General features: G+C 45.9%; 1 protein-coding gene across 1 annotated transcript in view; it reads right to left on the bottom strand.

The window, feature by feature from the left end:
• Positions 1 to 17,128, bottom strand: part of SCFD2 (sec1 family domain containing 2) — a 285,626-nt gene that overhangs the window by 15,840 nt on the left and 252,658 nt on the right. Inside the window, exon 7 of the mRNA XM_016207064.2 lies at positions 11,128 to 11,262. Within this exon, the coding sequence (XP_016062550.2) occupies positions 11,128 to 11,262 (135 nt within the window). The remainder of the gene's footprint in view (positions 1 to 11,127; positions 11,263 to 17,128) is intronic.

Below are 17,128 nucleotides of genomic sequence, written 5' to 3'. Positions count from 1 at the left end.
TAACGTGGCTTTGCTTTATGTCTGTATTTTTATCTCCTCCACACACACTGTTTGCTAGAGCCATTCACGATAAATTGAGACTTGCCTAAATGCATGGTATTTGTTTATTTGTGTTGGAACATTTTGTCAAACATAAGACACTTTAGTAAACATCTGTACTGAAAAGAGCATTTATCACAAGTGTTCAAGTCGATTTATTTTCAAAGTATTCAAACCTATGTGATCACACACAGATCAAGAAACAGAAAGCCTGGACCCTGGAGACCCTCTATGGCCCCCTCCTGTCTTTCCCTCACCAAGGGTAACGAACATCTTGATTTCTAACACTCAACATTGTACCTGGCTTTTTTCACTCAACTATACCCCGAGATTTTTCCATATTAATAGGAAAGATGTGCAGTCCACAGGCATTGGTTGGGACCATTGGTGGGTTTTGGACTCTCCTTGCCCACGATGTTCTAGTTGTTAAAGAATTTGAATATCACCTGCATCATACTGTTTTATGTAGCACACGTAGTTTCCTCTTAAACTACTCTCGCCTCCTCTTCTTTATCTCTTTCTCCTTCCCTCCTACTCTCTTTAAAAAGCACCCTCTCTAGCCCTGGCCTGTTTGGCTCAGTGGATAGAGCATCTGCCCTCAGACTGAAGGTTCTCGGGCTCGATTCCCAGTCAAGGGCACGCACCTCGGTTGCAGTTAAAAAGCACCCTCTCCCTAACTATCTCTCAACTCCTGCCCATGACCTAAATCTGACAGATACCTCTGCCTTGGCTTTGTCATACTGGATTGCTGCTTTGATATATTTGCCTGTCTCCTCTCCTAGATCATAAAGTACGAGAGAGTAGAAACTGATCATATTTACTTTGGTATTTTTTGGCTCTGAGCATAGACCTAGTTTATGGTAAACTTTCAACAAATGTTGCATAAACAACGTCAATGCATGAATGAATGAGACCCACAGGTTAACTGGAGATGCTCCTCTTTTCTTAGAGGTCTTTTAGAAACTCTCTTTGCTTTATGTACGGTTCTTCCTGGCTCACTGACCCGAAGCTACTTCCAGCCCTACAAACAATTGTTGTTCCTCACTTAACCCTGAGACAGAAATAAAACTGGCGGCAGAACTTCAAGTGAACAGTATGTTCCCAAAGACATATGCTTTCCATAAGAGAGTCTGGGCTCTGAAGTACACTGCGAGGCTCTTGGAAGGATGTTCTAAAAGATGAAAAGGAAAAAAGAAATGAACAGCAACAACGAAGAACAGTACCCTGGGGCCAGGGAGTAGAGGGAATGTGGGTTTTGGTACAAAGAGACTAGTCTGATTAATGCCTGTTGCTGTTTGCTATTTTGGTTTCTGTTTAGATTTATGTTTTGATACCAGACTTTCCTTTTAGAACATGTCAAGTTAGCAGGCAATTGGGCAGTGGGGTCTCTTCCATCAAAATGACACAAGTCTTAAATGCGCCACACACACACGCACACGGCTGAGTCCCGTTCATTTGTATGTGAGCTCATGGCACAGGGCACTTTGGATATTACTGCCATTACAAACGCATAGATTAATAAAGCAAGTCGGGCCCTCTGCTCTTTTTTTCATTTTCCAAACTTTTGCTGGCTGTGGCTTTAAGACCTCAGTTCTGGTCAGATGAGTGTTTCTTCCCACCATCCCTCCAGCCTTTGAAGCAGAGGCTGCCAAACCCTCCTCTGCAGCTGTGGGCCCCAGGGCGCGCTTTGATGTCCTGGTCGGCTTCCATGAGTGAGTTTCCGCTGCTTCCGTTTTTCTGGAGCTCTCTAGGAGCTCTGGGAATCCTGCTGCCAACTCGCCTCCATTCAGTTTCTCTTCACGTGTGACTCACTCCTCTCCAGCACAGCAAGGGTCAGGTCCGTGTTCTTCAGCAGCGGGCGGGAAAGCGCACCAGAAGCTCGGGCGCGAAGGGCACGAGGCCCCGGGAACAGCCACGCTGACTCTGAAGACGGCTCGGGGATGCTTTTCTCCCAACAGGAATTAGTGAGAGCAGTGCCACTGCCACTGAATACTTCCTGTGCAGTGCTGTGCTTTTCCACTTACTCGCGGGTCCGTTCCACAGCTGTTCCTTGTGCAACTACGACGAGCCAGGCACTTCTCTAGACGTCGGGGATTGAGCAATGAACAACCAGACAGGAATCCCTGCTGTTGTAGAACTGACATTTTAGTTGGGGGAGAATGATGAAAGTCAGTAAGTAAATGGGTAACGAGAAAGGTGGTAAGTGCTATGGCGGGAAATAAAGCAGGGGGTGGAAAGCATTACTTTATGCAATCCTTGGAATCTGTGAAGCAGGCAGCGGCTCCGCGTGACAGAGACAAGTGAGGCTTAAAGAGGGAATTTGTTCTCTCATTTGCTCCCACATCCGATGAGCACCTGGCTGCGGAATCCAGCAGCACTCCAGCTCCACCCTCTTCCCCAGCCGCCCCCAGAGCCACTCTCATCTCACCTTCCCTGCCCAGCCCATGCCCGGCTGGCCTCATGCCCCCTCACGGCTGCCAGGGCGAGCTTTACAAAATATAAACTGGTTACTTGACCCTAAAACTCATTGAGTGGTGCCTCAGTTTTTGGTCAAATTTCTACCCTCTGGCCCTTTGTGACGCTTCCGCTTATCTCTGTCTTTAAATGCTCCCATTCCCTCCAGGAGCGGAAAACAGCTCCGGCCATTTAGAACCGCCTGTAATTCCTTCCACGCAGCGCGGTGTGTTGTCACTTGGTTCCTAAATCCTGCTGCTCTGACCACACTGAACTCCTCTGAGCAGCCTTCTGACCAGGGACTTGGCTCTTCCTTCTCTGGGCCCTCGCAGCCCTCGGGCCCCCCACCTATCTCTGCTCCCTGCCCCCCTCATCTTCTTGTCCATCTCCCTACCACACTGTACTGGTGTCAACAAACACCAGACGCTGAGATGGTTTCCTCTTGTCAGAAATACCATTAAGTGTAACTGACCTAAGCCAACAGTTCATCTCTTGTTTTTCTTGTGTCAATAATAAGGAGCTGGACTAGATGACCCCTAGGCATGTCCAGTTCTCACAGTCCAAGGATCTGACGTCAAATTTCACCTGACGAGCGTGACTTTTGCCCTTCATCCCCACAGCATACGTCACGCCTGCTGTAGATGCTTCTGCAGATCTTTCCAACCCATATCTGAACAGTCTCCCTGATTCCCATGGTTATGGGGTGGGCTGCTGGCAGCCATGTAGTTACATCGTGATCCTGCCCCTCAACCACGGTTGAATAATGGTCCAAGAATGGATCTCTGACCCAGCGGGGGCAACTCGAGATCCTTCCCTGGGAATGAAAACTTGACCTAAGATAGACAAGGCTGAATCAAAGCTGAGCTTGTAAGAACCAGAAGTGTGGCATAGCTCTCCAGTCACTCACTCAACTAATATTTATTGAGCGCCTACAGTGTGCTGGGCACTGTTCTCAGCATCTTCTGCAGGCTGGAGCAAGTCTTAAAGAACCATCTGGTTTCCTGATGGCTTTCCATTTCTCAGTCCCAGTCCTTCTTGAGGGCCCACTGCATTGCTACCCTTGGGTTCCCTGGAACATTCTTTGGCCCTCACAACAAATGATCCTTTCTTTAAGCTAGTGCAATTTGTTGGCATTTTAATTGCAACTGGAAGAGACTGAGTTCTCACCCTCTCTGCACCACTAGCTTTTTAGGGCCTGCCTGAGCAGTTGTTCTGTCTTTCCTTTTGGGCCTTTTTCTATTGCCACTCAAGGCAATGGAGCTCTTATACTAACCCAAATTAAGGGCCCAGAGGCAAGTACTGGGTTTTCTTGGACTCTTTTTCATAAATCTTTTATTTTTCCCCAATTAAGCATGGCCACATAAGAAATGGAACAACAACAAAACTTCTTAAAAATACACATAAAAAAGAAATAAAATGGCCTCATGCAATTTTCAGATATAACCACCCTCCTCAATCCAATTCCTGCAGAGAAAACATCTTGACAAATCCTGTCCTTTAGTCAAAACAAGTTGGGGTCCAAACACATGGAGTAGATATAAAATATATTATTTTCAGGAGACTGAAATCCAAACCACAAATTCCAGAAACGCATTTTAAAAGCGCTGCCTATTAGACATGCTAGTTTTAAATTAAATTAAAGTTGTAGCAAAGGGGGGAGGTATGTTTCCATTTATTTATTAGATCGCTATCAAGTTTTCCTCTAAGGAGATCAAGGTGCTCCGTGAACAAGCGTTTGGAGAGAAGGTTCTGCCAGAGCTGCTTCTCTCCAGTTTGATATCCCCTCCCCCAGGGCACTGCCCTTTGAAGCCGACAGCTTTATGTGGCGAACCACAGCCTCCCCTCTGGCTGAGGAGCACATTCAACCGACTTGAAACACTTTCTCAGAGGTGCATGAAGATTGATCTCGTGGGCACGCTTGCTCTTCTCCCAGGCTTGGCTTTGCCTTACAGGGCTCCATGGAGTGAACTTGGGAGAGGAAGGTCCTGCAGCTCCATTTCTTATCACTCCTCTGCCACGTGTTTTTTGTGTTTTTTTTTTGGTTTGTTTTTTGAGATTAAATTATTTAAAAATGGGCAAACAGCAAGCAGGACTTTGATTATCAAAGCCTTTTGGGGCTAACTTATTTTGAAACCAGGCCAGAAGTGTAAGTGAATTTTCCATCCTCTAGATTGGAAGGAAAACTCAGACTCAGCCAAATGCTGTCCTTGCTGAGCTGGACAGTCATATGTATATTTAGGTGTAGTTTATATTGTATTTTCCAAAAGTGGCCACACAATATTCTCTGCTCCTCATTCTCTTGCTCCCATCTCAAGAGGAAAGAGCATGTCCCCTCCCTTTGACCCTGCTTGGGCATCTGTGACTGCGTGGGCAAGAGGAGTGCTGTGGGAGAAATGCTGTGTGACTGCTGAGGGGTCCACCTGGCTCTCTCAGGATGCTCGTCCTTGGAACACAGCTGCCATGGTGTGAGGACCATGTGGAGAGGCTGTGTGGGGAGGAACTGAGTTCCTTAGCTCACAAGCTGGGATGGGCTACCAGCCAATAGTCAGCATCAACTTGGGAATGTGCCTTCTTGGAGATGAGTCCCTCCCTCCTGAGCTCTGCCCAGAGTACAGCTTCATGAACAAAATAACTGATCAGTATTGTTTGAAGACAGCTTCTTATGTAGTAATAGATAACCAGAACAGGTGGGGATGAAGGCTTCTCTGGACAGTCTGACGTAGACAGAAAAGCATGCTATAGCAATATAAATAAAGAAAGTGATTTTAGCAAGTTGCAGGATGATGCAAACAAGGTTTTGACTTTAGTAAGGGCAAAATCCAGCTGCTTTGACTTCCCTCTCACAGAAGATGTATTTGATGTAGAGAATCTTAGACTCATAGGCATTTTTCTTAACTTTCACTGGCTGCAAACATTTACATGAATGAGACTGATTTCTGCGAGCCATTTCCAAGTGGCTGGGGTGGTGGCCTCCGGTCCCCTATAGCGAGGAGGCTGTGAGGAGCAGCAGGGAACACCTGTGGGGCCGAGCACTCGCTCTCTCCCAGCACATGGAGCCCATGCCTCTGGAGTGTTCCGGGCAGAGTGTGCATCCTGGGTGGCCCGGGTCTGGTCCTGCTCCCCTCTATTCCCTGAAACTGTCCTGCCACGGTACATGCACAGAATCTCACCAGCTCCCTATAGCTTGCTCTAGGAGGGACAGTTATGTACCCTGAGACTGGGGATATCAACAGGTTGGACACATGCTGGAGAAGACAGGGGGCCTGGAGAAGCACATTGCAGCCTTATAAATATGGTTTCCCAGCCACACAACAGAAAGAAGACTCAGAGCTCTGCATCTCTCTGGCAACAGCACATCAATAGTGAAATAGGAAACTCCTGGGTGTCTGTTCTCTGCCTATTTAAGTCACTTGTACACTCAGCAGTTAGTCTGTATGCACCAAATGCCCACGTATTGGCTCTGCACAGGGACACAAAGATACGAAAGGCAGACTTTTCTCAAGAGTCACAGTCTGGCCAGGATCACAGACTGGTAAAAGTGAAAATAGAAAATACTTTACCAGAACTTACTGTAGGCAAGGCACTGTTCTGAGTGCCCTGTAGGAATTAACTCGTTTAATTCTCATAACAGCCCTACACAGTAGGCACTACTACTGTCCGCATTTCACAGATGAGGACACTTAGGCCCAGAGAGGTCTAGCGATGCACCCACGTCAAACAGCTAGTAAGTGGTGGAGCTTGTTCTAACCAGACAGTCTGACCTACATGTTTTATCACAAATCTCTATTGCCCTCTGTAAGTAGATATAAACAGTAGAATAAAGTGACTGCTGTTAGGAAACAGATACTAGATGGCCTTCTATTATTTACAAAATCAAACAAAAATATTACAGATGTTAAACAGAAAAGAGGTCCTCAAATCTCCCCCCAGAACTCTCATCCTGCTGCCCAACCACCTGTTAGGACATATCTCTTCTTGATTCCTTTGAGTTCTCACACTGCACAATCAGCCCCTTTGCTTCCGTTCTGTTCTCTAGAGACAAAGAAGTTAGAAAAAGATCTGCATACTGCGTGTGGACAGGAGTGGAGATCACCAGGTTTCTTTGACAGAGGTGGAGTCCGGCGTCCGACTCCTCCGCACACCTGGGAGCGCGGGGGTGCGCGGGAGCAAGCGGTGCTGCTTCTCTGGGGTTACGTAATGACAAAACAATGACCAGCTTCAACTAGCTTGGCAGCAGCTAAAAAAGAGGGTCAGGGATTCCTTTGAGGGTCACTGGAGTTGACTGATCGGGCTGCTACCTTCTACCCCCTGTGAAGTTGTTGAAATGTAGCTTTTGGCTTAAGGGCAGAAAGTTGGAACGAGGAACCAATGACTCTAACTGGCGACGGGGACCACCCTCCTGACCTTCAGCAAATGCCTGCTGTGTGTAAAGCCAGCCTGGCACTTGGCCCCACGTGTGGTGGATGCAGAAAAAATAGACGTAGATCAGCCCTCCATTCTCCTAGCCACAGCTTCCATTCTTTTGATTGTGCAAGAGACACATTAAAGTCATACGTGTGTATGTATGCACTGGGTTGTTTGGGGTCGCCTTGCTAGATGCGAGGTTTTACCTCGCTAGTCTGCTCTATTCTTTTTTCATTAAAAAATACTGATTACAATCCACTGAATTGATATCTTGAGTCCTACTCTGCAGTTTGAAAACAAAGCTTGGGAAAAGATATCTAACATGCATCACTATAAAACAACGTATGCACGAAGCCACAGAGGTGTGCACAGGGGATATGAAGCCCTGAAGAGGCATGTGCCGGGGGCCTGGAAAACCCTCCCTGTCTCCTTTCTGTTACCTGCAGTGGGGCACCACAGCACACCTGTGGCCATGTCTGCTGGCCTTGTTTCCAGCACGTCTTTCCCAGTTTCTCAATCTGCCCTCAGCCATGCCAGAGCAATAGATCCTGCCTCTGGGTGATCTGAGCTAACACCACTGTGACACCATATGTGGGTCCAGAGACCGGGAAGGGGCAGACTAGTAGCTCAGCTCCCTTCCCAGTTCTCGAACTCTCTGAACTTCCCTAAGCACCGGAAGGATCCCACATGGGGCCTTCATTTCATCAGGCTCTATCTTTTTGTTTCTTTCAGGCTCAGCACCCACTCAGTGAGTCATGAGTGGGGGATTAGGTCCCAGGGGCAAAGAGTGGGGCAGCAAGTGGCAACAAAGCAATGACTGTTGGCTGCTGATACAGAGATGTAATATGTAGAGGCAATTCAATGCCAATACACGCATTTCTTCTCCTGGCGGGGTTGGGGTGGGATGGGGGCATGTGCACTGCCAATGAGTTGTGGGGTTGAGTCCCAGAAAAGCAGACAGGGTACCAGCAGATGGGCCCTGGGAGATTTCCCTCACTCTGCCAGCCTTGATGACCAGTCTAGGCATGGATTTTATTCATGAGCTGCACAGGCACTGGAGAGGGAAAATATCTGTGCTAATGAGTAATCATGAAGAAAAGAATTAAAGACATATGAATAGTTAACTTCCAAGGAAATGCTTAAAGCATCCTGGAGCCAAAACATGTCATGGTGAAGAGCTTGGGCTTTGGAATAAGACTGGCCTGGGGACAAATCCTGCTGTCCCAACTCCTCTTTGCTCTTTGGAAAACACCTGAGAACAGAAGAGTATGAGCCAATCCCAGCCTTCTGGAAGTTCACATCTACTGCTTAACCTTTCTGGGCCTGTTTCCCCAGTGGTAAAGCAGGGGTAACGACAGAACCTACTTCCTAGGATTGTTGTGAGGTTTAAATATGGGAACAGCTGACCCCATGATATATGCTGAGCACAGGCCTACTGCATAACTTTGGGTAGCAAGTGAGAAACAATGGAAAATAGGACCAGGGAGACTGGTAAGTAGCCATGGCCACAGGAGAGTCCACCTGCCTTCTGCACCTTCTATCCACTGGCCTAAAGCAGAGCAGAGTCACCCTTTCCCGGTGGCCGCACCTCCACCTCAAAAAGGGAGCTCTTTGGGAATTCAGTTCATTTCTCAAAGCTCTATTGGCTATTCCTCTTTACATTTATCCCCATTTTGTTGAAACCCTGGGCCAGAGGTAACTTTCCTTGCCAAGTTCTATGGAATGGTGGGTAGAACCAGCTGCCATTGACTGAAAAGAATGGGTCTCCCTTGGAGGACTGGGATGGGAGGCTCCTTGGCCTGCGCACTGAGACTCTCCCCACCCCCTGCAGACAGATGAGATGCCCCTGGCAACAGAGAGCAGAGGCGCAGCGGCTAGCGGCCGGGGGATGAATCCTGACAGCTGCTTGGAGAACACACATTCTTTTCTCTTAAACCTATGACTTGGAAACCTCACTCTGAGGTCAGTCTCAGTGGCAGGAGCATTTCTTTATGATCTCCAACTCGGGAGGTTTGAATGGGGAGAAGCACAGCAGTCTAGTGCTGGCCCAGGATGGTCCCAACTATCTTCCTACGTGAAGCTCACCTTGGGACTGCGAAGTTTCTGACCACAAGAACTGCTACAGAAAACACTCTGCAGGTTTAAAAGGGTAATTTTAAAATGTGACATCTCATGGTTCATGAAACAGTGAAAGGAAATGAAGTGGATGGTCCTCCCACAGACGACATTCTATATGGGCCCTGCAGAGCTGAAAAGTCCATTAGCATATTAAAGGCACTGTGAAGTCCAGCAGCAAAGAATTTTGCATTAATTTTCTGTTTAACCCAGTGTTTCTCAAACACACTTGGTCACAGAGCCTTTTGCTAAGAAACAAGTTCTTTCTGTGGAACATCACTGGACAAAAAGCGAGCTGGGGCCTCCTCCCATGTATACTGTGCCTCTCTACAAATGAGAAACCAGTGTGTTGAGCAGGGTGCAGGTGGGTTTGAGCTTCCACGTGTACCCTTGGCGAGACTGTGAACTCAGCAGCCTGCCTGGGGAAGGACACACAGCCTCCTGGGCCATCCTCAGATCCTAGTGACCAGGGCCTGGAGGTCCACATGGGTTATTTTAGTCTCTCTTCAGGATGAAGTCCAAGCTTATGATGAAGGAATAGGGTGCTCAAGTGGAGAAAGTCAGAGACGATGGCTAGTCTGGAAGTTTCTGTACGAACTAGTCATCATGAGGGCCACTGAACAGCCCTGGGCTTACACTCAACACAGGAGCCCCAGAACATCTTTGAGATGCTGATCTGTGCTATGTTATTTAAAACACACAAACACACTACACAGACACAAAAAATACATCAGCCACTCACTACAACAGAAGTTGATGATAATGGGAACAGCAGGAAGGGGACCTGCATGTCCATTCCAGCCGTTAACTGCTCAGTCTAGAGTCTGACTGTCTGACTTCTGTCCTCTGGCTTCAGAGTAGACCAATTTTCCTGGCATATGCATATACTGAACTCTGAAAGGCCAGCTCTCCTATGTAGATTAATTCACAATTTCAAAGACGCTTTGAAGCTGGCAAAACATTCTGTTATTTCCAAGAGTTATTACAACTGAAGTCCTGGCATAGACTGGGAAGTCGGCCTGTAATCTTGTTTAGATCCTTTTAAATTCAGAAACTTTACAGTGGGTTAAAAATAGATCGCATCTGTGTACTTCCCCTCCTTTCATCCCCGCTGCAAAGGCTGTGCAACAATTTTGACCTATCCCGGATATTAGCCAGAGAAATTCTAGCACTTGTCAACTGGAGTCTGTGGGGGCCAAAACAAAAGTCATTTTAAAATGCAGATTGGTGCCATCACTTTGGAAAGCACTATGGCGATAGTTCAAAAAATTAAAAATGGAACTGCCTTATGACCCAGCAATTCCACTTCTGGGAATATATCCGAAGAAACTGAAACCCTCATTTGAAAGAATATATGCACCCCTATGTTCACTGCAGCATTATTTACAATAGCCAAGATTTGGAACCAGCCCAAGTGGCCATCAGTAGATGAGTGGGTAAAAAGAGCTGCGGTACCCTGACACAATGAAATACTACTCAGCTATGAAAAAGAAGGAAATCTTGCCCTTTTCAACAGCATGGATGGACCTCGAGAGCATTATGCTAAGTGAAGTAAGCCAGTCATAGAAGGACAAGTACCATCTGATTTCACTTGTATGTGGAATCTAATGAACAAAATGAACTAACAAGCAAAAAAGAGACAGACTCATAGAAAAGAGAGTGACAGCTGTCAGAGGGGAGGGGGGTTTGGGGATGGGTGAAAAAGGTGAAGATTTTAAAAATAGGTTTTGAGGTGAGCTAATCATATGACTGAGAAGAGTCACTTATTACCCTGCATAATAAGTTCTAATTAAGAAGAAGAGAACAGTATATGGATTCATGTGAAATGAAAATGCAGGCCAGGAGGAGAAACATTTTCAATATGCTACCCTGAAGGGCTGTGTCTTCACATATTGATCAGAAAGATCCCAGTGATCATATCAAAAGAAGTTGTAGGAGGCTGAAGGGCAGGCTGCTTTTAACCAGAAGTTAGATAAAGATTGCAACTGGTCTCAGAAGAGCCAAAATACGGGATGGTATCTTACGGGGCACTTGATGGGTTAAGGGGGTGTCAGCATTTTCACGCCCAGCAAAGACAGCATTACATTCAGGATGACCTCTTTGTGACTACTTTACCTTCATGAACATGCTAAATCCAGTTTTAAGGAGATCAGTGAGGCCTGACGACATGTGTTCAATATCAACAGGATCTGGCCTTTCGGGATCAAATATTTCCTCCACAACCTGCTTCAGCAACGGCTTGTAGGATGCCTGGAAAGACAAAATACTGTGCTGTGAGCAACAGGGTTTGTTTGGTTTGTCTGGAGAGCGGATGGCTTTATCTGCACCAAATAAGCAAGACAAGTTTATTTTGATATTGAGCAATGGCTATGGTTTTGTGTATGAAAAGACAATGATAACAACACTGATTTTTGGGTACGTTTTCGCCTCGTACTCTGGCACTAATTGTTGTTTCTTGTACTCCCTTCTAGAAGCAAATCTCTCTTAGCAGAGCTATAATCATAGAATTACTTGTTTTTCAATCAAGATCGAGAGTGATAATTTTATGTATGAAATATCCTGGAAAGCATTGTCATAAAGTATTGTCATTTGGTGTAGACATAAAGATGGTCTCCAGTTTTTCCTAAACATTGTTAGAACTATGCTCCCTCTGCTAGGAATTCCAATGTTTTCTTACAATGTTTTGTTGCAATCCAAGCCCAAGGCAATCCCTCCTTCCTCTACATACAAAGCTCAACTCCAAGTAGGGCTTGGCTAGAAAAAGCAGCCAAGGTGCCAAAAAGGAATCTGACCAAGGTCAGGGCTGAAGAGAGGGCAGGCCATGTGGTACTATAAACACTTCAGTACAATTTAGTTGAACTTTTGATAAATAATGCTAAATGCTTTCCTTTTCTGTGACCTGAATAACACATCCACACTGAAGTAACATTTGGACAGCTGCCTCTAACGGCCACACTTTCTGAGCATGCTCCCCACCTCTTTTCTTGGCTCTCCCTACTGCCAAGCTCTTCCTCTCTTCTTCTCCCATCAGCTGGGCCACCTTCCTCCCAGTCCTGTGGCTGCCTCTGCCGCTCCAATTCCATAGGGCACCCGAGTTTGGATCATAAAAAATAAAGAAGGAATGTCTTCCCTCAGTGCACTGTCTTTATTCTATCTCTATTGTATCTATTACAGGCTCAGGACAGCCAGGTTCTCACAGAGCACTGGTGAGGTGTTTGGAACTCTTGTTTTGCTCTTTGCTTTGGCCAAATCTGTGAGCTGCCTTTAGCAAGTGTCGAGGATATTTGATGTATTGACTTCATCTCTGGCTTCATCATGCTTTTCTCACTGTCATTTCTTTTTTTTTACTTGTATTTTCCCTTTATCCCTGTTTTCCTACCTAAAATATCTTAGAAATAAATCAGGGTAGAAACTATCAAAATCATAAACAATTGTTTAGAATGCAACTGGTGCATCTGTTAGGGATAAGATGCAGGGAAAAACAGCAACTGTTCAGTTGAGGGGTGCAGCCTTCTTATGTTTCTTAATCAAATGACCATTGCATTCCCAGAGATCAATCTCACAGGTTAATGCTTTTGAAAAGTAAAGCACTGGGCAGGAACGCCGGTAAGATAGAAATTAAAATGCGCGCGCGCGCACACACACACACAAAATGAGTCAACTTTTCTCATAATAAAACTATATCAAGACAGACTTTGAAACATTATCATACAGCCCTGGGCAGTGTGGCTCAGTGGTTGGAGTGTCAGCCCACACACTGAAGGGTGGTGGGTTTTATTCCCAATCAAGGGCACTTACCTTGGTTGCAGGTTCGATCCCTGGCCCCAGTTGGGGCACATGCAGGAGGCAACCAGCTGATGTATCTCTCCTACATCGATGTCCCCCCCCTTCCCTCCCTCTCCCTCTCCCTCCCCCCCTCCCCCTCTCTCTCCCTCTTCAGCCCTCCCTTCCATTCTCTCAAAAAAATCAATGAAAAAATATCCTTGGGTGAGGATTAACAATAAAAAAGTTACCATACAGGCAACAATCTAGAGGTTTGAAAATACACTTTCGATGAGGCCATGGGGAAACTGAAACTCTCATATATTGCTGATGGGAGGGTAAAGTGCTACAATTAGAGTGGAGAGCAATTTGGCTATATCTATCAAAATTACAAATGCATTTGACCTGGCAATTCCACTTATAGGAATTTATCCTATAAACATGCTAATATATGTAAACGAGACTCATAAAAGTATGTTTATTGTTTGTAATAGCAAAAGATTGGAAACAACTCAAGTGCCCATCAATAGGGAGCTGTTGAATAAATGGGACTCATCCACAGGAAGGGATGCTATGAAAGTGAGGAGGGAGCTCTGTGTTGAGCAGGCAAAAAGCAAGGTGCTGAATGAAGTGTGAGTGAAAAAAACAAGGTGAGGAACAGTGTGTATGATGGGCTGGCACTTGTGTAAATGTGTCACAGGGAATATGACAGTTTGTATTTGTTGGAACACGTAAAAAATAAACTGCTGTGATATACAGACTGCCATGAGCAGTGATCATGGGGCAGGAGCCTGGATAAGGGACGAAGGTGGAAGAAAAACTTTTCAATGTATTGCTTTTTAAAAACAGAGTTAAAACACCACTACAAACAGCAAGAGGATTTTTTGACTTGTTAAAAATTAACAGATTATGCATGCAAGAGAACAGAGTGGAGCGCGTCAAATGTTAACCTATCTCTAGGTTCTTGGAGTAGGGGACATTATTTTCTTCTTTTTCCAAAATTTCTGAAATTAACAGGTATACTTCTGGAATAATAATGTAATCCAAGAAATACTTTCAATGTCAAAAAAATAATGAAGGTCATGGAATGCCCTTGAATTCTACAAACCCTCTTCCCTGAGTAAACTGTCTCGAGGGCCCTTCTATCATCTCAGCCTTTCTGGACACTTAACCTCTTAGATTTAAGCTCTAATCTCTTTAAACTCTCCTGAGGAGGAGTCTTTTGGCCAATTCTTTACCAGCATTATCATAAAAAACTCACTGACTTCTTCCTTAGTAGTAGAATCCGATTTTTCGCAGGCCCATTATTAAGTAGCTAAAAGAGTTCATTCTCCAGTCTTCCTTGCAGCTGGGCATGGCTATGCAACTGCATTCTGGGCAATGAGATGTAAGTAGAAGGGGACTAGGATTTTCAGAGGTCTTCTTTTTTAAAAGGGAAGGAGAAGCTTTCCTCCTTTCTCTGTTCTGATGCCTGGAGCATGGAAGTGACAGCTGGAGCTCCAGCAGCCATGGTGAAAGCAGGGCTACTCTAGACATGCTGGAGCAGAGAGCTGGAGGGAACCTTGGTCTGGGGTGACTGGCAGAGCCACCATCGCCATAGCCTGTACAGACTAAATCAGGACCTTAAACGACAATACAAATACAGATATGTTTACACCATTATTTTTCAGCTCTCTGTTACTTGCAACTGAATGAAATTCTGATGCAAATCACCAGGGGAATATAAAGAAATAAAAGGCCATTTCTTCCATCCAGAACCTTATAGTTATTTATTAGCCTATATAGAAAAGACCACTTGTGTAGAATAACTTTGAATAGAATCACAGAGAAATAGACCTAAGCTGTCACATTTAAGAGAAGAGAGAGTATGCCCTCCAACCTACAAAAGACAACAAAAAAGTAGTTCCTCTCCACTGGAAACACCTTCTTTGAGAAGGGAGTGACAATCCTGAAGGAAGCTCAGACACAGGAATAAGGTGGTTGTGTAATCCAGCTAAAACATTGCACTCTGCACCTCCTCCGTGCAGGGGACAGTGCACTGGGGCCACAGCACTGTTCTCAGTGCTCCAGATGGGGTAGGCAGTTAGATAGACATGAGTAGAGCAAGGACGATGGACCAGGTACAGGAGGTCACCAGGGCAGGAAGCCCCGTGTGGCCTAGCAATGGGCAAAACTGGGAAAATAAGGACCTCCCTTGCCCCCAGGGTGACCTTTCCTCCCCTAGCATATCGCTGGTCATGCGGTTCAGATCCTCCCCTCCCCTTTCCTCTCCTGGCATGCCGCTAGTCATGTGGTAGACCCCCTTAGAGGAGAAGCAAGGGGCCGGAGAGTGGCCTCACGTGACTCCCACGCAGGCCTTTACATGACCACTCCTGTATGCAGTAAGCCCCCAGGACAATGAGGTTCTCACCCGTATCAAATACATCTAGGCCTCAGTTGTGTTTCGGCTCCAGGCCCAGAAAAGCAGCAAAACCAGACAATCGACCCCATGGCTGACATCAGTACCAGCTGCATTAACTAATGACCCCCTGCCCTGGTGCCAACCAATCAGTGGAGACCGCATCCTGGAGAGCTGATGAATATTCTATTGAGACCCTCCCCTAAAATCCCAGCCCTTAAAAGTCTTAGGACAGAGGCCCCAGCGTACCCTCCCTCTCAGGAGCACACCGCACCTTTCCAGCCCCCTTCTCTTCCCACCAGGCACGTTACCTTTACTCCTCTCTCTTAAGTGCTAAGGGCCCTTCTTTTGCCTCTGTAACCTTCTGTAACTTGTTTCCTGAGCCTGTTTCTTCCACTTCTGTGACTTTCTCAATAAACTTTCTCTTATAGCTTGAGTCTTGTCTCTGAAATCTTTCTTAGCCAGAACTCAAATTCTCATTTCTTACATTTCTGGGCTGCATTCCCTCTACTTATCTTTTCATATAACAGCCACCTGAAGCATCATTTTCCATAGAGAGATGTAGTTATTACGCTACTGTCTCTCACTTTCGCCTCTGCCCTTATATACTCAGTTCTCTGATGCTGGGCTGAGGCTCTGCAAACATTTGTGCTTTGAAATCTGGTACCTGAGACTCTGCCAGTAGGGGCACTAGGGGGAGACTGGAAGGCAGGAAGAGCAGGAGGGAACTTGCTTCTCCCCATTTAGGTGCTCTCCCTGCCAGCATTGCCCCAGCAATGGCCCCTCTCCACTTGAAGCTGTCCCTTCTTTGGACGTTTAAGTCATAGGATCCAATAAATTATCTTTCTTTTTTAAGCCAGTTTGAGATTTTTTTCTTTTTTCCATTTTTACCTGTACCCAAAAGCACACTAAATAATATAAGTATTATTAATTTAAAAAGATGCTGACAGGTTTTCCCAGTCAACTACAAGGTAGAAAAGACCTCTAAATTCTTTATCAAAACAACTGGGCACAGAACAACTAAGTAACAGTGTGCATTTAATAAGCATGATTTGGAAAAGACTCGCTCAGGTACAAAGCAGTACTTGTTCTGTGACTTCTCAGCAAACACGTTTCTTTGATATTCTATTTAGGGTTTTAATGATGAGAACCTTTGGCTCCTTCCTCTCAGCCACTTAGTTCGGACTGCTTTGTGCCCTAGGTCCTGTCACTGAAATCTGACGGGAACGAACTGCTTTGGCAGTGGCTTCTCAGATGAGAAAGCTCAGACTGTCATGGAATCTTCTATTCAGCCAGAAGCTACCCACCTCTGAGAAAGGACCACAGAGAAGGTGGTGATAGGGGACGCGGATGTCTTCCCCAGTGCCCTGCTCAAAGTTTCCCTCACATGTTAGAAAGAGCCAGAGAGGAGATTAGTTGTGTAGTTTGTCTCAACATTATGAGGGTTAACTATAGTAATTTAACTTTCCTAATCAAACATTCTCTGCCAGTTCACCTTTTTTGGGGGGAGGGCAAGAGGAATTAAAGGCCCAGACAAATGCATCCTTTCCTTGTCTCGCTGGTAAGACACAATCACTCAGACACCAGGTTCCTGCTGTGGAGTGGCTCTTCCATTCCCTCAGGCACCCGAGTCCCACACGGCAGCCCGAGGAAGGAGTATGGAGGGTTTCCAGAGAGATTTTAGGGCTGTGCCCAAAGGTGACCTGTATTGCTTCTACCAGAATTCATTGGCCAGAATTAGTCACAAACCTACATTTACCTGCAAGGGAACCTGGAAAATGTGGCCTAACTGTGCCCAGGAGGAAAAAGAAGTGGAGTCTGGGGTTCATACAGCATTGTCCCTGCCACAGACACACCGTAAAGTCTGGACTGAAACATTCATGTAATTATTCCCTTAACAACTGGCAAGTTGCACGTCGTAGGCAAAGTATTATTAAGCCCCTTTCCCTTCTGCAT

This window comes from Miniopterus natalensis, chromosome 1 (assembly GCF_054644295.1).
Source record: "Miniopterus natalensis isolate mMinNat1 chromosome 1, mMinNat1.hap1, whole genome shotgun sequence".
Taxonomy (NCBI): Eukaryota; Metazoa; Chordata; class Mammalia; order Chiroptera; family Miniopteridae; genus Miniopterus; species Miniopterus natalensis.
This window is presented reverse-complemented; position numbering and strand designations above follow the sequence as displayed.